The following is a 23,599-nucleotide window of genomic DNA, read 5'->3' as shown; positions in this document are numbered from 1 at the left end:
CATCAGATTTATTGCCCAGTTACCGTATGTCCTATATCTTATATTGTCCAGAACTGTATAAACCAAGACTCAGATCAGCATGTTCAGCAATTGTTCTTTTTTTAATAAGATGAACGTAACCAGGAAAATGTAACATTTTAAAAATAGGAAACAAAATAGAAAACATGAAAATATTTTGTCGAGGCATGAACTTTACAAAGAAAGTGTGATCAGGCTGACATGTCAATGTAATACTGAAAGATGCGCTGGCCGCATGTCTATGATGATGTCGCCATGCACAGCGTCTCGCTGCAATATACAGCTTCATACAAGTGTCCTTCCAGTGTCTTTCAGCGACGCCCTCTGTGTTTTGCGTGTGTATCCTTGAGCTAGATTCTCTCCACATTAGGGGCTGATCAGTCCCCAGATATGTGCGGTGAACTCATTGCGATTCCATCCAGCGTTGGGAAGGGTAGCAGACAATCCCTGCATATCGCCCACAACCGCTCTCCGCGTAAATAGCAGAGCGGCAAGCGCCCAACTTCACAACTGAACGCCATTGCTCCTCGTGGAACATGTTCAGTGGTTAACTGCAAAGTAATACCATACTTCCAGCATGAAAGTGTTTACGGTCTGTGATACCTGGGGAAGAAAAAGCCAAAGTTAATATCTCAAACAAGCATAGTACTTATACATAACTGGTAACATATGTAACTTGTATATTCAGTATAGCAGAGCATTATCATCTGGGCTTATTCGAGTGATGTAAAAAAAATTCCATCCACATTGAATCCGTTTTTTTTAATATATATAAAGCATTTGGGGCCAGATTTGTCATGACTCTGACAGCTCACTCCACTTTCACATATGGCTAAAGTCAGTTTTAGCCAACTCAGATTTATGATCGGCCCTTTAAGACTGTAATAAATGTGGTTTGACGGTAGCAGTTTATCCGTCAGTAAGCAGCTTTACAAAAGTTGCACATCTTTACGAAAAAGTCGCACGCCTTTACGAAAAAGTCGCATGTTCTATTAAAAAGTCTCATAAGATAAGCATGGTCCTCACTGGAGTGAAATTGAGCAATTTTTTGCGACTTTTTAAATAGTCTCAATAGTAAATCTGTCTAAAGATTAATTTACATAAGAAAACACGCCCACTTTCAGAAAACTGGCGAGCATAGTGCAGAGCAGAAAAAAGTCACAAATGTTTGCGCAGTTTTAGTAATTGCGCAAAAATTTGCGGCTTTTTCACTCCATTATTCTGACTTGAGCTAATGATAAATCTGGCCCTTGGACTTTATATAACCCAACCATATCCATCAGTATATCCATCAAGAGAATACCCACCAAGCATTTCCGTTTTTTTATAAAATGGACCGCACAAGGATGGAATCCATGTGCTGTACATTCATGGGTCCAGTGTGAATAGTCAAGTTTAGGCCTCTTTCACACTACAGTATGTCCATTTCAGTGTTTTGCGGTCCGTTTTTCACGGATCCGTTGTTCCGTTTTTTTGCTTCCGTTGTGGTTCCGTTTCCGTTCCGTTGTTCCGTTCCGTTTTTCCGTATGGCATATACAGTATACAGTAATTACATTGAAAAAATTGGGCTGGGCATAACATTTTCAATAGATGGTTCCGCAAAAAACGGAACGGATACGGAAGACATACGGATGCATTTCCGTATGTGTTCCGTTTTTTTTGCGGATCCATTGACTTGAATGGAGCCACGGACCGTGATTTGTGGCCAAATATAGGACATGTTCTATCTTTCAACGGAATGGAAATACGGAAACGGAATGCATACGGAACACATTCCGTTTTTTTGCGGAACCATTGAAATGAATGGTACCGTATACGGAACGCAAAAAACGGACCGCAAAACGGAAAAAAAAAACGGTAGTGTGAAAGAGGCCTTAGAGTGAAATTGGACCAGAATAGTGCATGCTGTGGTTTTCTCTGAATGGACTGTGAAGAAAATGGGACCTATGACTGAGCCCAGTGACTTTAATGTGTCAGTGTCTGTTAAAAACTCGGACTTCACATGGACGTGAAAATCGCTCATCTGAATGAATCCTTAGGTCGTTCCTTTGGTACAGTCTAAGGGCACGAACGTGTGAAGCCTGTGCCCGTGCTGTGGACCGCAAATTGCACCGTCCGTGGGGCAGGCACATGGGGAATCGCAGACCCATTCACTTGAATGGAAAGAAAGAGCCGAAAGAAAATACGTTTGTGTGCATGAGCCCTAAGTCTAACTATGGGCTGTGGGAATTAGAACTGTCTTGCTGGATCTTCCCTGTGCCCACTTCTGTATAGCACAGAAGCGCTAATGGGCACTGGCAGATCGGTAAAACAGCTGCTTTTTAGTCTTCATGCACACAACTATTTTTGGTCTGTTTCCGATCTGCATTTTTTGTGGATAGCAGGTGGACCCATTCATTTCTGTGGGGCTATAAAAAATGCTGATGCCTTCCGTTTGCTGTCTGCATCCATGCAGCCATGCTGTAACTGATTGAACATGTCCTATTCTTGTTTGTTTTAAGGCCGAAAATAGGCATTTCAAAAGTGGGGGCCTAAAAAAGTCCGGGCTACACAGGGCCAGTAACTGCGGTCTGGAAAAAACGGATACAGTCATATGCAGAAGGCCTTACATGCAACAGCTTAGCGTTAAAGGGGTTGTCTCACTTCAGCAAATGGGCTTTATCCATATTGCCTCATTCATTTTCCCATCACATTATACACTGCTTGTATCCAGGGGTTATGACCACCCTGCAGTCCAGCAGCGGTGGCCATACACTATAGGAAAAGGCAGCGGCCTCTCTAGTGGCCAGGACCGCAGGAGAACGCATAGGCCGGCACTTTTTCCTATAGTGTGCAAGCACGGCCACTGCTGCTGGATTGCAGGGCGGTCGTAACCATGGAAACGAGCAGCGTATAAAGGGCTGAAAAAATGAATCCAGCCAGCAAAATCACAATACATTAGTAAGTGCTTCGTATTAACTTTCATTACATGATGAATGCTACTTGCTGAAGTGAGACCACCCTTTAATGAACTAGAGCTGTTATATCGGCACTCGGAGGTAGGCAATCTGGCTTGTGGCCTGATCACATCTTAAGTTCACATACAGGCACACATTTCCAGCTCCACCCTTGGACAACTGTATATTCTGCACACATACCTGGTCAAGTGTTTGCTTGAGACGTGCACTTCCATCTCATTGCTTTTATATTCATTAAGTTCTTTTCGAATGGCAGCCTGCAAATATAACACAGGAATGATGAGAAAGTGAAATATCTAACAGATTAAAGAATAGCAAAGTAACGAATCAGGCTTTATAGATTACAGCACATCCGTGTCTACTGCAGGCGTAAGCAAGCTAACCCTGCCAAGTGCTGAAAGGTTGATAGACTGGCTATTCATTTTGTGTTACACAATTGATTGCATGAGGTTGGCAAAAAAAAAAGCTCCTTAATCGTATACTGCGCTTAGTCCGACAGCCTTTAATATGCCTGCTAAATCATCTGCCCGGAGTGTGTAACCCACCAGACATCACATGCCAAGTACCTTGTCTGCTGCAGATAATCTCGTCCAGGGCTTGTCTGCTCGCCTATCATAATCCTGAGCTTTTGCCACCTCCACATAGTCACTAAATCGTATCAGAATTTTTCTCTCTCTCAGTTCATCTACTGTCGGACGCTGATTGAGCTAGAAGGGGAGAAAAAAAGGGCAGAGATTAGTGGCGTATTAGTGGCATGACAATGTACTTCTACATTAGACTCAACTTTTTTTTTTTTTGTAGATCTGTGTCAAAAAATGTATTGGTACACTGTGCCCAAGCCGTAGGTTATATTTTTACTGTGCACTGCAAAAATTGGGCAGCATAAAGAGAGCGCAGCCATACGCCTGTGAGCAACACGGCACTATAGACCGTATCATACCGTATGGAATGGCCGGCATCATGGAGTAGCCGCTTTGGCTTCGATTTAATCCTCCACTAATCTGGTTTCACTGTAAACACTATCAAGCTAGTCTAGCTGCCAATTAAATACCAGCTTAGAGAGGAGTCAGAATCAGCACTTGTGCCATGCATTTAATAAAGTGAAGGCCAACATGGGCAGCTTCACTTTATTGTATCGCAGCATTAAAGACTGTGGCCATCATTAATCCTGGCTCTGAGTAGCCATAATAAGGAAACACTTACCTTTCTGGTTAACCTTTGTTTGATTTCTCTTCTTTCTTCTTGTTCTATCTGATCGTTTCTTTCTGTGAAGGGAAGGAGATACATGGTAAGTTCTCTTGTGATCATCCCCAACAAGAAGCATGACCTTCCTGAAACATAGGAAACTAATAGCCCGTGTGCAAGAGCTTAGCGTACTGGAGAATCTGCCCGACTGGGTTGTATAGAACTGGAAGAGGGGACCCATAGACTCCTGTGGACCTCTGCTGTATGCTTCTGATTGAAGCGTTCGCCCCTGTAGAGTGTTTTCACACCCAGTTTTTTCTTTAGCAGTTGCTATATTTTTTTTAAGCCCTTTTATGCCACTAGGTGTCACATTAAAGTCTATAGTACATTATAATGCACAATACATACAAAGTTTTCTCTTTTTTGGGGGGTGGGGCGGTGTCATTGCAATTGATTTTTTTTTTTCATTTCCTAAGCAAAATAATATGACTTTTTTTCTGGGATTTTTTTTTCCCCATCGGAATTCTAGTCTACGGACACTCTCACATGGCAATATTTGATGAGTATTAGGTCACCTGCACACGTTGTGGAATATGTTCATTTTTTTTTCCAGCGCGGATTTCCACGTGGAAAAAACCCCACAGCATATTACAGTACCAGCAAAGCATATGAAACTACACTAATCTCATGCACACTTTATGTAGAAGTTGACCCGCAGTGCGGATTTACGAATCCACATCACGTCAATTATGTTTGCAGTTTTAGCTGTGGATTTCACAATTTTTAATGAAGGGTGAAATCTGCAGCAAAACCGCATCTAATACGCAATTCGAAATTTTACGAATTTTGGTGCGGATAGGCTTCAGAAACGCACGTAAAAATTTGTGCGGACCTTACTTGGGTTGACGTGCAGGTGGCCTTAGGGTGCCTTCATACAGCAGTTTTTTGCGTGACTGAAAATCACAATCTGCCATGTGTAAAGGCACCCTTACGCATCCGTATTTGTAAACCAAAACTATGAATTGGTACAAAGCACAGAATAAGCAAAGATGTGTCCATGATACTTTTCTGGTTTTGGCTTACAAATAATGACAAGTGTGAATATGGTCTGTCCTATAGCTTAGAGGAGCGCGACCGCTTTTCTAAGCTGAGCATATTCTATTGCACCACTATCACACCAAAAACACATTGACACACGTGGCTTTTTTTTCATTAGTGATTCTCTTCTATGCAATGTTCTCATGTAAAATTATTCCAGCCACCCATCGTGGTCTAAAACCTAAGTATGGAAACGCAAAATGTCATATATTCCTATTTACTAAAATTGCTGCTTCTGATATAAATACGACAGCGCCACAATAGAAGCAGAGGCGACACTTGTCATGGCTATACATTATATTAGAAGTGAAGTAGAGGGGCAGGCTTGTCCATGTCTGCCAATGGCTGGCCTTTATGTGAACCGAGGACTGGTTTTGCAGCAAGGAGACACGCTCCTTCCTATAAGGCCTATTGCACATGACCGTATAGCTTTTTTTTTGTATTTTGCGTTCCACAAAAAACGGATCCGCAAAAAATACAGATGACGTCCGTGTGCTCCTGATAGAACAGTACTATCCTTGTCCATTATGCGGACAATAATAGGACATGTTCTATCTTTGAATGGAAATACGGAAAAGTAAGACATACGGAGTACCTTCCGTTTTTTTGTGGATCCATTGAAAAAAAATGGTTCTGTATACGGTCCGTGTACGGAACGTAAAAGGAAAAAAAAAAACATTTGTGTGCAAGAAGCCTTACTCCTCACTACGCCTCTGCACAGCAGCTATAAATAGCTCTTGCTGCAGTGCTGGTGGGTGGGATGTGTGATCTGCCAGAGGATCATAGTAAACCCAGGTCTATTTATAGAGCTGCCAGCTAAATAAAGATCCAGCTCACTGTTACACGGACTAGCCCCAGAAAAATCACAGGATGCTATTTTTAGGAACTGAGCAAAGGGAAACCCCTAAAAGCTGCCACTTATTCTGCACGTAGGAAGCCTTGTAATCCCATTATCCTCTCTTGTAGGTGGGATGGCCACGTCCAAAGGGGTATTTCACAGCTTACATACTGTATGCATTGGGCTCTGTGCACCTGTAACATCCCCTTTCTTCTCCACGCACTGCACCTTAGTACCTTTTAATTTCTCAGCCCCTGCCTCCTGATTGCAATGCTATATTTTAAGGGGGACAGCAGTCTTGCCGGCCTTATATATTTAGACGTGAGAGGTTTGTTCTGTGTCTATTCTGCGTTTCTATGTAGGCGTGTGTTACCATCCACTGCGTGGGGAATTACTCCTGTCCTCGACACTACTGGTACCTGTGTGTGAGAACAGCTGTTTGTATTATGGTGCGTACTGTATTCATTCCAGGAATACACTGCACAATATCAGGATTCCAGAATGAATGAGTACCAGAGCAAGGACATACTTATCACGATTGTGGCTGTGGTGGGTCCATAAGCATTACATGTGCAACCATCAGAGGGGTTCTCCTAGCTTATCCCACGAGTATCATTTCTTACCAAAATAAGATATGTAGTGGAAGGAAACAGCCCTATTTTGATTTTTTTACAAGGTATGTAGTAGACTGAGCCTACCCTATTTTGATTTTTAATAAGGTATGTACTGGAATGAGGCTAACGTATTTAGAATTTTTAGTAAGGTATGTAGTGGAACAAGGCTACCCTATTTTGTTTTTTTAATAAGGTATGTAGTAGACTGACACTACCCTATTTAGATATTTTAATAAGGTATGTAGTGGAATAAGGCTACCCTGTTTAGATTTTTTAACAAGGTATGTACAATTTTAATAAGGTGTGTAATGGAAAGGAACACCTCTATTTTTTATTTTTGCTTGTTTTACCATAAATAGAAGCTTAGTCTCAATATGAGAATCTGACATTTTTTTAAAATAATATCTATAGCATGTCTCTTAGTGAAGGCGTTAATATCAGGCTACTTTCACACTGGCGTTTTGGCTTTCCGTTTGCGAGATCCGTTCTCACAAGCGGTCCAAAATGGAGCAGTTTTGCCCTAATGCATTCTAAATGGAAAAGGATCCACTCAGAATGTATCAGTTTGCCTCCGATCCATCTCCATTCCGCTCTGGGGTGGCGTACACCAAAACCCTGCTTGCAACTTTTTGGTGTCTGTCTGACGAGCCAAATGGATCCGTTCTGACACACAATGTAAGTCAATGGGGACGGATCAGTTTTCTATGACAAAATCACATGGCACAATAGAAAATGGCACAATAGAAAACGGATCCGTCCTCTATTGACTTTCAATGCTGTTCAAGACGGATCCGTCTTGGCTACCTTAAAGATAATACAAACTGATCCGTTCTGAACGGATGCAGACAGTTGTATTATCTGAACTGTTCCGTCTGTGCAGATCCATGACGGATCCGCACCAAACGCCAGTGTGAAAGTAGACACTGTTGGTAACTCTAAGAATGCATGGGTCAGGATTCAGTGTGGGTGCTATGCGTTCACTTCATGCATTGCACCCGCGAGGAAAACTCGCTTGAGTCAAAAGGACCTAAAAACTCTAAGATTGGATAAGACAGTGCTGGAATTACAAGCTGTTTGATGTAGATGTGAGTTTGCAAAGACTGGATCCAGGGGAAGGATTATACAGCACGACTGAGGCAGCATGACCTAATGACTGCTCATTTTCTCTAAGGAACGTGTAAAGATTACACCGGATTTTGTATCTGTTCCTACAGGACTAGTGTTACGTTTCATGTGTATAGGCCAGTCCCAGGTGTCCATTCACGAGCACAGGATATAACTAGAAGCAATGTTGTTCTTATGCCATATACAAGCCTCATGACCCCTGTATTAAAATCAAAGCTTCAGTTCATTTTGATACCTGAGCTCATGCCTGGGGAAATTTGTCACAACACAGCCTCCTTCTAACAGATGCATACAATGATTCTGGTATTGAAGCAGTTAAATTCAGGCCACATCTAGGGCAGAAGTAGGGGGATAAGGCACATTGTCATCTGGCCTTTTCTCTTGGAATATCAGAAATTGTACCCTGTACGATGATGGATATGACCCCATCCTACTCATCTCATAGAGTTTTGAGCTGGTTTGCACCAAAGTAGTGGACATCAGGCAAACAACAGGAGGAGTCAAACGTCAGGAACCGCCAGTTAGCATGATTTGTTTTCAAGATGGCGGGAACATAGGGAAATCTAACAGGCATGATCCATCTTAAACACAGTTGACAGGTTCCTAACTTCTGACACCAAAACACTTACAGCTGGTACTTACACAGGACCATAGGTCCCCCCGTCCCCATACCAGCCCTTGAAGACCCTTTAGTAAACATCTAATATATATATTATATACACACACTAAAATCTCATAAAAACAGTTTTCAGTAACACAGAAATATAATGTTGAACTTACGCTTCAGTATATTCCTTCTCTCCAGTTCTTCTACAGCTGGTCTTTGGCTCAGTCGCCTGCGGAAAAACACCAGAATCACATTTTGAACCATGTTTGTTGATGTAAGAGTCTCAGACACGAGGATAGCTGTTGTAATTCTGCTGTACAGCTAGATCCTGTGATGGAGCCGGGAGCTGACAGTGATCGTTAGGAGCAGAGATTCTCTTTTGGAGTCCCCTTGTACTGAAGCTGCGGCGTGTGTGGTGTTCCCAGCACAGACACACTGGCAGTCTTCTATACAGCTCCATGCTTACTCCCACCTGTACCGCCTGGCCAATCCGGTATATCTGCACATAATTAATGAGGCTTTCCCCTACTATTCCTCCCCCTCCCATCTCTGTACTGTACATCCACTATCACACAAGACCAAGCACAAAGCGTCTTCTTCACATCGTTCCCAAGTATTGTGACTTTCCAGTATACTGTTCTATTTATCTTGGTGGTTAATAAAAAAAAATCCTTAGCAACAGCTAAGTCCATGCACGATCTAAATCATAGTGATGGGGTCCAGAAGGGTGAGATCACTGCTGCTGGCTCCTTGTCCTGGCTACCAAAATAGTGTCTCTGCTCGGTGAAAAGAAAGTCTACGGAGATGCTATTGTGTCAGGGAAATGAAATCTCCCCGCTGAACACCTTGGGGTGGGGGAGAATTTATCATGGGGGGGAATTTTTGAAGTCAGTCTTGTTTTTAGTCTGCATTGACAATATTAACACCACATTTATTAAATGGCATACATGTTTTGTGTACATTTGACGCATTTTTAAGCATACCACTTTTGTCTAGAGATGTTACTCCAGTCTTTGTACAATTCCATACTAGAGTAATTTTGTGACTTTTCAAAAAGTCACTGGGGAAGGAGGGGTCGGTGGATTTATCAAGCCCTGCATGCATTTATCAAGCCCTGACTTTTTGGGGTCAACATTTTGCGACTTTTTGAGCCATACGCCTTCCAGTGCTACCTTCAGATTTGGAGTGAAAATTTTGTCAGAATCTCATAGTAGATCACTTTTGTAACCGCAAAAGAAAAAAGAACCGCACAAAGAACTGGCACGCTGCTCTGCTAAGCCACGCCTCCAACCCCGTTAGACTCCCTCCCTCACCCCCTGCCGACGGAGATTTAAATCAAGAAATACAGAAGGAACTTCAAGTCAGGTGTGAGGGTTACTTTCGCCCTGCAGATCATGCTGAGGCAGCCCATTGCTGCTTTCTGAGTGTGAGCTGTTAAAAAAGACATCCCTGTATCCGTCTAGGCCCGGCGCCGGACAGAGGACAGGGGCTCAGAAAGTCCGACTGTCTGGTCTAAAACCGGACCTCTGGCCACCCTATGTATTAGGCCATGGTTTTTCCGCACAAGAATCCACAAGGAAAAATGCGACACTCACCCACTTTAAAACCTTCTTTAGGGCTCATGCACACGGCTGTGCCCGTATTGCGGCCCACAAACAGCGGGTCAGCAATATTCGTGTGTACCCCGCATCACGGATGCGAACCCATTCACTCCCGGTGCGGAACGGAGGCATGGAACCTCACGCAAGAACTACGGAGTGCTTTCATGGAGTTTCTGTCCATGCCTCTGCACCGCAAAAAAGTAGTTACGGATTGGCTCAAAATTCGTTCAGTAAAACTCGCACCATTTCGCAAGCAAGTTCAATTAGTTTGGTCAGCAATTGCATTCAGTGTTTAAGATTTTTCCAGGTGGGTGCAAACTGTTTTGATGCGTTTTTCACACACGTGAAAAAAAACCTGAATATTTGCAAACAACATCTCCTGGCAACCATCAGTGAAAAACACATTGCAACCAGAGTGCATCCGGATGTAATGCGTTTTTCACTGAAACCCCATTCATTTCTAAGGGGCCAGGGCTGCGTAAAAAACGCAGAATAAGATTTCGTTCACACGACCGTTGGTGTCCCGTGCCTGTGCTGTGAACCGCAAATTGTGGTCCGCAATGCACGGTCACCTTCCGTGGGGCAGGCGCATGACGATCACAGACCCATTTACTTGAATGGGTTTGTGATCCTTCCGTTCCGCAAAAAAGATAGAGCATGTTCTATCTTTTTGCGGTGCGGAGGCATGGAACGAAACCCCAGAAAGCACTTCGTAGTGCTTCCGTAGTGTTCTGTTCCGTGCTTCCGTTCCGCATCTCCAGATTTGCGGACCCACTGAAAGGGTCCGCATCCGTGATGCGGAATGACAACGGAACGGTTGGTGTCCTGTTCCACAAATGCGGTCCACAATACAGGAACAGGACACCAACGGTCGTGTGAACGAGCCCTAAGGCTACATGCACACGACCGTATGTGTTTTGCATTCTGCAAATTGCAGAAAGCAGATGACATCCGTATGCCATCCGTTTTTTTTTTTGCGGATCCATTGTAACAATGTCTAAAATGGACAATAGGACATGTTCTATTTTTTTTTGCGGGGCTACGGAACGGACATACGGATGCGCATAGCACACGGTGTGCTGTCCGCATTTTTTGCGGACCATTGAAATGAATAGGTCCGCATCCTATCCGCAAAAAAAAACATTAAATTAAAATACATTTGTGTGCATGAGGCCCAAAGAACATGTTGCGATTCTCACGCAACGCAGAACTGATGCATAAAAAAATGCATGGGTCAGGATTCAGTGTGGGTGCTATGCGTTCACTTCATGCATTGCACCCGCGAGGAAAACTCGTTTGAGTCAAAAGGACCTAAAAGCTCTGTCTAGAAATGCTACTCCAGTTTTCCTACTCCAGTTTTCAACTTTCTTTGCAACATTTTAAAAATTCTCAGTGACAAAACAGGAGTGAAACACTGACATACTGTAGCTAAGCATGGCCATTTTCCACCCATTATTGGAGCGAGTAGTGTAAAAATGTAAGAAGTAATTTTAAAATTTATGCGCAAGGGACCCAAAAAATGTTTGAAGCCAGAATTCTGGAGGGCAGGGCGTGATGAATTCCCCCCAATGAGTTTATGCCAATGAACGTTTATTCGCATGTAAGATCACCGTGTTAACAGAACGTAGCATGTTCTCTTTTATGTGTTTCACACAGGACGTGCCTAGTTCAAGTTAGTGGGTCAGAGATAAATACTGATGCACACTGAAAAATAGTCAGTTTTCTAGGAGGCTCTTTGTATTCTTCAGGTTTTTTCAGGCTCATTACCAAGCATGTAAACAGCATTGTAAAAAAAAAAAAAAAAACACATTTGCAGAAACCCTGATACAAACTGAGGAAAATCCGAGGGGAAAATGTCAGTTTGCCACTGACTTGTGCAAGTTTAAAGGGAGCCTGTCAGCAGTTTTGACCATGCTAAACTGTTGACAGCACTAAGTAAAGACTGGGGAGAGCAGTACAAACTTACCTTTTGTAGAGACGTTCTTATCAGGAGTACTGAGGATATGAAGTTTTATTCTTCCAAATGCTGCTCACTCAAGTGCCCAGGCAGCTTCACTGTGAACTGCTCCCTGCATTCAGCTGCTTCACAACCCCTCTCCTCTGACAGCTATAGAGATCTGCTGGTCACTCCGCAGAGGCAAGAGGCTGTGAAGCAGTTCAACGCAGAAAGCACTTGACGCCTTTGGCAGAATAAAACTTCAAACTCACACTACTCCTGATGAGAAAATATCTAGAAAAAGTATGTTTGTCCTGCTCTTCTCAGCCCCTACATAGTGCTGTTGGCAGTTTTCCTGACAGACTCCCTGTTTTTACAAGGAAGTGAATGGGAAGGAGTTATAAAACTGATCTTTTTTAATAAAATCAGCTGACAAAAAACTCCAGACTTTAGAACTGTCATAGAATTATGTTTAGCTCAGGAGTAAATCTGAGTTACTCAACCTGGATTTTTGCACTAATCCTCTACAGTTTTTAACACGCTTTCATGCCAAGACAGACATATTAATCTGGAAGCCATAATACTGGGGATCACAATAAGAACAGCGGAGTACAGTAAGTAAAATAGTAAATTTAATTAACCCAGAAATACCGATAGTCAGGAATCGGATGTGATAGAGGATACACATGGATATATATTAGATATATAGATATTAAGATATATGGATATGACAGCAGGATGTGAGATATGTGAGATAGATAGATATAGATAGAAGATAGATATATAGATAGAATATAGATAGATAGATATGGGATTGATAAATAATAGATAGATAGATAGATAATTTGAGATAGATAGATAGATATGAGATTGATAAATATGAGATAGATAGATAATATGAGATAGATAGACAGACAGATAGATAATATTAGATAGAAAGATAGATAATATGAGATAGATATAATACATATACAGACAGATGAATATATGAGATAGATAACTATGAAATGTATAGATACTGTGACAGATGTCAGATAGATAATTATGAGATAGATAATGATGGCACAATAGACTGATGAACGATTAAGAAAGATGAAAGAGGGAGACATAGATGGACATAGAAATATAGTTAGCACTCCAGCAATCGTGATGAAGAGATCCATGTCTTTATTCACCACAGGCTGCATTTTGACCTTCTCAATGGAGTCTCTATGAAGTAGATACCGTAGACAGATTAGATAGAAAGACAAATCAGTATTTTTCATCCGTGAAGCTGTCCTCCACCATTGCTGTCTTGTAAGTAATATCAAGTGTGTATTCGGTGAAGACCTAACCATGTCATCCAGTAATGCCTCACAATCAAAGCTATGCAGCCATTCTGCTTTTTATTTCCGAGCAGAAATCAGGAGATTAAAGCGTCGTGACTGCACTTGTGGCTGAGCGTTAGTGCTGGGGGAGGGGGCTCTGCGCTGTGTACTAACTGCAGACACATCTTCTACCTGGAACATCTGCATAGGATCCCCGCCGCCCCATTTTACAGATTGCATGCAATCTTAAGACATTTAGAAAACATACTTTTTAACCCCTTAAGGCTAGGGCTACACAGCGATCTTGGAGGACACAGGTGTAGCAGGGCACCCATAGAAATGAATGGGGTCGCAGCGTGACTCGCACGTTTGCCGCCACCCTGATTCAGTGGTGATGGTTGCAGGTAACATGCGAGTCACACTGCAGCCCTGCTCATTTCTGTGGCTGTCCTGCTACACTGCAATCCTTGGTCACACCAAAGATCCCCATGTTGTCCGAGCCCTATGGCCTTCATGGCAGTTAGTCGGAAAATACATTTAATGTCCTTTTAATAAATTTGGAGTTAATAAAGGGGATCCTCAAATGGGAATCCATGTATACAGTATGATCCAGAATGGAGAGCAGCTACTATGTACATATTTTACCATGGAAAATCAGGTAATCGTTTGGCATACCTTAGGTTGTTTAACCACTTAAGGACCACAGGTTTATACCCCCCTAGTGACCAGGCCCTTTTTTACAAATCGGCACTCCACAACTTTAGCGGTTTATTGCTCGGTCATGCAACTTACCACCCAAATGAATTTTACCTCCTTTTCTTCTCACTAATAGAGCTTTCATTTGGTGGTATTTCATTGCCGCTGACATCTTTACTTTTTTTGTTATTAATCGAAATTTAACGATTTTTTTGCAAAAAAATGACATTTTTCACTTTCAGCTGTAAAATTTTGCAAAAAAAAACGACATCCATATACATTTTTCGCCAAATTTATTGTTCTACATGTCTTTGATAAAAAAAAAATGTTTGGGCAAAAAAAAAAATGGTTTGGGTAAAAGTTATAGCATTTGCAAACTATGGTACAAAAATGTGAATTTCCGCTTTTTGAAACAGCTCTGACTTTCTGAGCACCTGTCATGATTCCTGAGGTTCTACAATGCCCAAACAGTAGAAAACCCCCACAAATGACCCCATTTCGGAAAGTAGACACCCTAAGGTATTCGCTGATGGGCATAGTGAGTTCATAGAACTTTTTATTTTTTGTCACAAGTTAGCGGAAAATGATGATGATTTTATTTTTTTTATTTTTTCTTACAAAGTCTCATATTCCACTAACTTGCGACAAAAAATAAAAAATTCTAAAAACTTGCCATGCCCCTCACGGAATACCTTGGGGTGTCTTCTTTCCAAAATGGGGTCACTTGTGGCGTAGTTATACTGCCCTGGCAATTTAGGGGCCCAAATGTGTGAGAAGTACTTTGCAATCAAAATGTGTAAAAAATGACCGGTGAAATCCAAAAGGTGCACTTTGGAATATGTGCCCCTTTGCCCACCTTGGCAGCAAAAAAGTGTGACACATCTGGTATCGCCGTACTCAGGAGAAGTTGGGGAATGTGTTTTGGGGTGTCATTTTACATATACCCATGCTGGGTGAGAAAAATATCTTGGTCAAATGCCAACTTTGTATAAAAAAATGGGAAAAGTTGTCTTTTGCCAAGATATTTCTCTCACCCAGCATGGGTATATGTAAAATGACACCCCACAACACATTCCCCAACTTCTCCTGAGTACGGCGATACCAGATGTGTCACACTTTTTTGCTGCCAAGGTGGGCAAAGGGGCACATATTCCAAAGTGCACCTTTCAGATTTTGCAGGCCATTTTTTACACATTTTGATTGCAAGGTACTTCTCACACATTTGGGCCCCTAAATTGCCAGGGCAGTATAACTACCCCACAAGTGACCCCATTTTGGAAAGAAGACACCCCAAGGTATTCCGTGAGGGGCATGGCGAGTTCCTAGAATTTTTTATTTTTTGTCACAAGTTAGCGGAAAATGATGATTTTTTTTTTTTTATCTTTTTTCCTTACAAAGTCTCATATTCCACTAACTTGCGACAAAAAATAAAAAATTCTAGGAACTCGCCATGCCCCTCACGGAATACCTTGGGGTGTCTTCTTTCCAAAATGGGGTCACTTGTGGGGTAGTTATACTGCCCTGGCAATTTAGGGGCCCAAATGTGTGAGAAGTACCTTGCAATCAAAATGTGTAAAAAATGGCCTGCAAAATCTGAAAGGTGCACTTTGGAATATGTGCCCCTTTGCCCACCTTGGCAGCAAAAAAGTGTGACACATCTGGTATCGCCGTACTCAGGAGAAGTTGGGGAATGTGTTGTGGGGTGTCATTTTACATATACCCATGCTGGGTGAGAGAAATATCTTGGCAAAAGACAACTTTTCCCATTTTTTTATACAAAGTTGGCATTTGACCAAGATATTTTTCTCACCCAGCATGGGTATATGTAAAATGACACCCCAAAACACATTGCCCAACTTCTCCTGAGTACGGCGATACCACATGTGTGACACTTTTTTGCAGCCTAGATGCGCAAAGGGGCCCAAATTCCTTTTAGGAGGGCATTTTTAGACATTTGGATCCCAGACTTCTTCTCACACTTTCGGGCCCCTAAAAAGCCAGGGCAGTATAAATACCCCACATGTGACCCCACTTTGGAAAGAAGACACCCCAAGGTATTCAATGAGGGGCATGGCGAGTTCCTAGAATTTTTTTTTTTTTTGCATAAGTTAGCGGATATTGATTTTTTTTTGTTTTTTTCTCACAAAGTCTCACTTTCCGCTAACTTAGGACAAAAATTTCAATCTTTCATGGACTCAATATGCCCCTCACGGAATACCTTGGGGTGTCTTCTTTCCGAAATGGGGTCACATGTGGGGTATTTATACTGCCCTGGCTTTTTAGGGGCCCTAAAGCGTGAGAAGAAGTCTGGAATATAAATGTCTAAAAATGTTTACGCATTTGGATTCCGTGAGGGGTATGGTGCGTCCATGTGAGATTTTATTTTTTGACACAAGTTAGTGGAGTATGAGACTTAGTAAGAAAAAACAAAACAAAAACAAACAAAAAATTTCCGCTAACTTGTGCCAAAAAAAATGTCTGAATGGAGCCTTACCAAGGGGGGGGGGGGGGGGGGTGATCAATGACAGGGGGGTGATCAATGACAGGGGGGTGATCACCCATATAGACTCCCTGATCACCCCCCTGTCACTGATCACCCCCCCTGTAAGGCTCCATTCAGACATCCGCATGATTTTTTACGGATCCATGGATACATGTATCGGATCCACAAAACGCATGCGGACGTCTGAATGGAGCCTTACAGGGGGGTTATCAATGACAGGGGGTGATCAGGGTAATCAGGGTGATCACCCCCTGTCACTGATCACCCCCCCTGTAAGGCTCCATTCAGACATCCGCATGATTTTTTACGGATCCATGGATACATGTATCGGATCCACAGAACGCATGCGGACGTCTGAATGGAGCCTTACAGGGGGGTTATCAATGACAGGGGGTGATCAGGGTAATCAGGGTGATCACCCCCCTGTCACTGATCACCCCCCCTGTAAGGCTCCATTCAGACATCCGCATGATTTTTTACGGATCCATGGATACATGTATCGGATCCACAGAACGCATGCGGACGTCTGAATGGAGCCTTACAGGGTGGTTATCAATGACAGGGGGTGATCAGGGTAATCAGGGTGATCACCCCCCTGTCACTGATCACCCCCCCTGTAAGGCTCCATTCAGACATCCGCATGATTTTTTACGGATCCATGGATACATGTATCGGATCCACAAAACGCATGCGGACGTCTGAATGGAGCCTTACAGGGGGGTTATCAATGACAGGGGGTGATCAGGGTAATCACCCCCCTGTCACTGATCACCCCCCCTGTAAGGCTTCATTGAGACATCCGCATGATTTTTTACGGATCCATGGATACATGGATCGGATCCACAAAACGCATGCGGACGTCTGAATGGAGCCTTACAGGGGGGTTATCAATGACAGGGGGTGATCAGGGTAATCACCCCCCTGTCACTGATCACCCCCCCTGTAAGGCTCCATTCAGACATCCGCATGATTTTTTACGGATCCATGGATACATGGATCGGATCCACAAAACGCATGCGGACGTCTGAATGGAGCCTTACAGGGGGGTTATCAATGACAGGGGTGATCAGGGTGATCACCCCCCTGTCACTGATCACCCCCCCTGTAAGGCTCCATTCAGACATCCGCATGATTTTTTACGGATCCATGGATACATGGATCGGATCCACAGAACGCATGCGGACGTCTGAATGGATCCTTACAGGGGGGTTATCAATGACAGGGGGTGATCAGGGTAATCAGGGTGATCACCCCCCTGTCACTGATCACCCCCCCTGTAAGGCTCCAATCAGACATGCGCATGATTTTTTACGGATCCATGGATACATGGATCGGATCCACAAAACGCATGCGGACGTCTGAATGGAGCCTTGCAGGGGGGTTATCAATGACAGGGGGGTGATCAGGGAGTGTATATGGGTGATCACCCGCCTGTCATTGATCACCCCCTGTAAGGCTCCATTCAGACGTCCGCATGTGTTTTGCGGATCCGATCCATGTATCCGTAAAAATCATGCGGACGTCTGAATGGAGCCTTACAGGGGAGTGATCAATGACAGGGGGTGATCAGGGAGTGTATATGGGTGATCACCCGCCTGTCATTGATCACCCCCCTGTAAAGCTCCATTCAGACGTCCGTATGCTTTTTGCGGATCCGATCCATGTATCCGTGGATCCGTAAAAATCATACGGACGTCTGAACGGAGCCTGACAGGGGGGTGATCAATGACAGGGCGGTGATCAATGACAGGGGGGTGATCAGGGAGTTTATATGGGGTGATCATGGGTGATCAGGGGTTTATAAGGGGTTAATAAGTGACGGGGGGGGGGGGGTGTAGTGTAGTGTGGTGTTTGGTGCGACTGTACTGACCTACCTGAGTCCTCTGGTGGTCGATCCTAACAAAAGGGACCACCAGAGGACCAGGTAGGAGGTATATTAGACGCTGTTATGAAAACAGCGTCTAATATACCTGTTAGGGGTTAAAAAATTCGGATCTCCAGCCTGCCAGCGAGCGATCGCCGCTGGCAGGCTGGAGATCCACTCGCTTACCTTCCGTTCCTGTGAGCGCGCGCGCCTGTGTGCGCGCGTTCACAGGAAATCTCGCGTCTCGCGAGATGACGCCTATTGGCGTTAGTGTGACCTGGGAGCGCCGCAGCATTGACGCCTTTCGGCGTTAGTGTGACGGGAGGAGGTTAAAGGGAGTCTGTCATCAGTCGCAGGTCTAATAAACCAAGCAGATTGACAAACAGCCTTTGCTGTTTGGGCAGCACGATGGCTCAGTGGTTAGCACGGGTGTCTTGCAACGCTGAGGTCCTAGGTATAAAAAACTGACCAAGGACAACATCTGCATGGAGATTGTATGTTCTCCCTGTGTTTGCGTGGGTTTCCTCCGGGTACTCTGGTTTCCTCCCACACTGGAAAGATATACTGATAGGGACCTTAGATTGTGAGCCTCACTGGGGACAGCTTGATGCTCATGTCTGTAAAGCGCTGCGGAATATGTCAACGCTATATACTGTGAGTAAAAAATCTTTGCTTTAAAATTCAATGCCTCCATTGTGCAAATTAACACTTTCAAAAATTATGAAAGATGAGTAGACCAAAAAGATCAAAACATCACCATGCCTGGTGGAGAGGGTGCAAAGACATGGTTTGATTCAGGTGAGCAAAGCTTATTTGTTAGTCAGCTTGGTTTATTAGAGTCTCCCCTTAATTATGGATGTGTTCACAATCAGTGGTGTACATAGAGAAGTAAGGGCCCCATAGCAAGGATCTAACCAGGCCCCCCACCCAGGACAGAAGGGTTTCGGCCTAAAACCTTTTCAGTCCTGGTCAGTCCTAAAACCTTTTGAGTCCAGACCAAGTTTTCAAGTTTCCACCCCCCAGTAGAAGAGGAGATCATCCCAACTATGACTGGGCCCCCTCTTGCCCTGGGCCCCATAGCAGTCGCTTGGTCTGCCACTATGGTAGTTACATCCCTGTTCACAATGCAGAAATGAGATATGAAGTAAGCCTTTGCTGAAAATCCTTGTCGTTTTGATATGTGATAGCTTCTGGGAGTCTGCGTGGATCAAGGCTACAAGGGGGGGGGGGGGTTCCCCCTTTTATATGATTGGTGTTTTTATTTTTTCCTTTTTATAATATAGTCACAGACAGACCAGTTCTGAGTCTCTTAAGGTCTAACAGCTCTGCCATTTATTAGACGACCAGGAGCAAAATGATGGTATAAACTGTGGCTCTGACACAGGTTTAAAGTTTAGACTCAGGCCCTGTACATGTATAGATCATAAAAGTTAATGGGTTGTAGTCTTGGTATGATTCTTTCAGGCTACAGCATATCGTATAGCAGTGATGGTGAACCTTTCAGAGACTGAGTGCCCAAACTGCAACCCAAAACACACTTATTTATTGAAAAGTGCCAACATGGCAATTTACCCTGAATACCAATATAGTATATCTTCTATGTACTTTATCATTTAGCTATAATAGCTTTCCTACATTTAGTGCGCTGCCTGTGCCATTCATAGCGCACCCTGCGCTGATGGATGGCTGGAAAAGTCTAAGGCATATTGGTACACCATAGACTTTTTCCAGGGTGCGGGTGCCCACAGAGAGGGCTCTGAGTGCTGCCTCTGGCACCCGTGCCATTGGTTCACCACCACTGTCCAATAGAGTCAGTCCAGAAGAGAGCAAAAGTGGATCTGTCCCACCAAATTTCTATTTTTGTAAAGAATTTTTTTTTTGCCAATGGTTTCATCATCAGATGCACAAAGCATTAACCTATTCTGTACCGCACCATCACAGAGACACCAAATATGTTTACAGATACACACTACCGCTATTACATCATTTCCCTGGATCTGTGATATTAAGCACAGAGTGGATTAACAGGGACATCCCCTTGAGCCGATTTCAATCTGATGTTACTATGGAAACTTCAGACTCCATAGATTAATGAAACAAACCCAAGAACTGTGTCAGGGAATCTGTTCATAGAAGAACTGCAGCTTACTGCGAGAATTTTTATTTTCTTTTTTTTTTAAGTGAAAGTGAATCAGGGATGTCATCTTTATTTTTGGAAACCACATCATATATCTGAGATCATGCTCAGCATGAAAAAATGTTGCATGTAATAAAACAAGCTGGGTTCCTCATGTTAAACATGGATGTGTGTCTTTATAATCTTTGCATTTTATGGACAGGCAGATATGGCTCCCCCTGTAGAGAATAGCTGCGCTTGCTTCCATTTAGAGGTTCTCCCTTTAAATAATAAAATTCTAGCAGCCTGCAGGCACCGCTAGGGGGAACTCACTCCGTATGGATGTACAGAAGAGAATAGAAGAGTATTGGCACAGTGTCATTGGGAGCCCTAATGCAGTGTGACTAGAGGGCTATAAAGAATATAAACTGTAGCACACATGTGAAGATAGCATAATAAACCTGTCTTCAGTAAACTCCTGAGCGCCCTCTAGTGGCAGCTATAAGCAGGTAGAATTACAAATATTCTAAACATCTCAATTTTTTCAGTACTGAGTATGAGCGCCTGACGCAGAAAAACACCTTTTGCAATTGCCGACCAGTGACATTCCAGTTGCCCTCAATGGGAGACAAGTTCATTGACACTGCACACCATAGTAGCATGTTTAGGCCAAGCAGGTTGCTCACAGTAGCACGAGCAACATGCAGCCTGGCCGTGTACTGTTGAAAACTGGCTCCTTGGGCACTCTGACAGAATCACTGGTTCCACAACCAAATGAATTTAACGCTGAACTTAGTGTACCACACCATAATCCAGGGAGTAGGACGAGTATGATGTTCTCTTGTGAAGTCCTCTTCATGACGTTTCCTAGTTGGTCCCCGGATCACTCCCTAGCTATCATTGTGCCTGAGACAAAAGCGGGACACATCGCTGAAAAAGATAAACCTCCATTCCAGCTTCCACTGCCGTTTTGCTGTGCACCATGATAGCCTTTGTGAGTGGTGATGTGAGATCAATATAACACCTATAACTAGATGTGTGGTTCGTAGCCCTATGTCGTGCTTTCTGATGGTTTGTGCAGATACTGTATGCTGCCCTAGGCTTGGGATGTGACGTCCAATTCCACTTGCTGTACAGAATGGATCACTACGCACCATTCTTCTAATCTGCCGATCCGTCCCTGCTGGGGTTCTCCTATGTACACCTCTTGCTGTTATTCCAGTTTGTCATCACTCTCCCAACCACTGGGACACGCAACGTTGAACAGTGCCGACATCTCGGTCTAAACCAAGGTCTCTCAGTTCAAGGGTTCAGTCCCCCTCAAGTGGCGATGACTGGCACCTCGACAAACAAGAGGCATCGCACAATCATCCCACATGACTTGCTCTGATTCATGTGGCAAAAAAACTTTGCGTTCAATCTAGTTTTATGCCCCTCCCATATGCTGCAGATTGGAGCTAGGTGCTTGAAAATGTGATCATTTGCAGATCTTAAAGTGACATCTGCTACTTCCTTGATGCATAACCTTATGGCTTGTCCTTTGTGTTACAATTTCAGTGTTGAGGAATGTATTTAATTTAAAGGAAACCTGCCACGAATAGATAGTTTTCTGTGATTCAGTATAACCTGCATGTTATTTATTTAAATTCCTACTCCTTCTGGGCTTTAAAGTCAAGTAAGTGGTCCTATCAAAGATTGATTGTGTATACAGAGATAGCGGTCAGTCACTCACCCCCTCCTTGACTTCAAATCCCAGAATGAGCAGGAATTTTATTAAATAAATTACAGGTTATTCTGAATCATTTTCCATAAAACTGTATTCCGATCTGCTCAGCTCCGCCTGCTCTGTAACATGGTGCATTTTCATGGTGACGGGTTCCCTTTAAAAGGAATCTTTCCTCAGGACAGAAACTATATGCTATGAAGGAAAAATAAGCCGGTACTATTGCATAATTTGACTAACAATCAATCTAATAGGTCAAAGACCAAACCATCCTTCATACTCTTCTATTAGACTGTTACACAGCAAAAGCTGAGCAGGAAAATGGCAGGTGTCTTGGTCTTCCCATCTGCCTTTGGGCCAGGACCATTGATTTTGGCTGATATTGCGCAGAACTTAAAGTGGCCCTTGAAAAAATACTAAGGCTTCTTTCACACAGATGCGTCGTGTGTGCATTGCGGGTAACCTGCGCAAGTGCGCACGCAATTTCAGTCAGTTTTGACTGCGACTGCGTTGCGTTCAGTTTTCATCGTGCGTGTGCAATGCGTTTTGCACACGAGTGATAAAAAACTCAATGTGGTACCCAGGCCCGAACCCGGACTTCTTCACTGAAGTTCGGGTTTGGGTTAGGTGCTCTGTAGATTTTTATTATTTTCCCTTATAACATGGTTATAAGGGAAAATAATAGCATTCTGAATACAGAATGCTTACTAAAATGTCGATTGAGGGGTTAAAAAATAAAATAAATGAACTCACCTTATCCACTTGATCGCGCAGCCGGCATCGTCTTCTTTCTTCTTTCAGGACCTGCAAAAGGACCTTTGATGATGTCAGTGCAGGTCCTGCTGAATGAAGATTCTTCTATCTTCATTCAGCAGGACCTGCGCGGGCGTCTCTTCGCTCACCACGTGATGAGCGTGATTACGTCATCAAAGGTCCCTTTGCAGGTCCTGAAAGAAGACGATTCTGGCTGCGCGATCAAGTGGATGAGGCGAGTTAATATATATATTTTCTTAACCCCTCAATCGACATTTTAGTAAGCATTCTGTATTAAGAATGCTATTATTTCCCTTATAACCATGTTATAGGGGAAAATAATACAGTGAATTTACTTTAATGGGGTCCGGGGTTGCTCATCCCTATCATCTCCTAGCAACCATGTGTGAAAATCGCACTTCATCCGCACTTCCTTGCGGATGCTTGCGATTTTCACGCAGCCCCATTCATTTCTATGGGGCTTGCGTTGCGTGAAAAACGCAGAATATAGAACATGCTGCGGTTTTCACGCAATGCATAAGTGATGCGTGAAAACCACCGCTCATGTGCACAGCCCCATTGAAGTGAATGGGTCCGGATTCAGTGCGGGTGCAATGCTTTCCCCTGACGCATTGCACCCGCGCGGAAAACTCGCCCG

At 43.5% G+C, this 23,599-nt stretch overlaps 1 protein-coding gene across 1 annotated transcript in view; it reads right to left on the bottom strand.

Moving 5' to 3' along the window:
* Positions 1-565: 565 nt before the first annotated feature.
* PHACTR3 (phosphatase and actin regulator 3) overlaps positions 566-23,599 on the bottom strand; it is a 168,004-nt gene continuing 144,970 nt past the window's right edge. Inside the window, exons 9-13 of the mRNA XM_044299648.1 lie at positions 8,616-8,671; positions 4,179-4,240; positions 3,542-3,682; positions 3,103-3,232; positions 566-621 (exon numbers count right to left, since the gene is read on the bottom strand). Coding sequence (XP_044155583.1) covers positions 566-621; positions 3,103-3,232; positions 3,542-3,682; positions 4,179-4,240; positions 8,616-8,671 — 445 coding nt within the window. The remainder of the gene's footprint in view (positions 622-3,102; positions 3,233-3,541; positions 3,683-4,178; positions 4,241-8,615; positions 8,672-23,599) is intronic.

Source organism: Bufo gargarizans, chromosome 6, assembly GCF_014858855.1.
Source record: "Bufo gargarizans isolate SCDJY-AF-19 chromosome 6, ASM1485885v1, whole genome shotgun sequence".
NCBI lineage: Eukaryota > Metazoa > Chordata > Amphibia > Anura > Bufonidae > Bufo > Bufo gargarizans.
The sequence above is the reverse complement of the archived record's forward strand: the minus strand, read 5'-3'. Positions and strand labels throughout refer to the sequence as shown.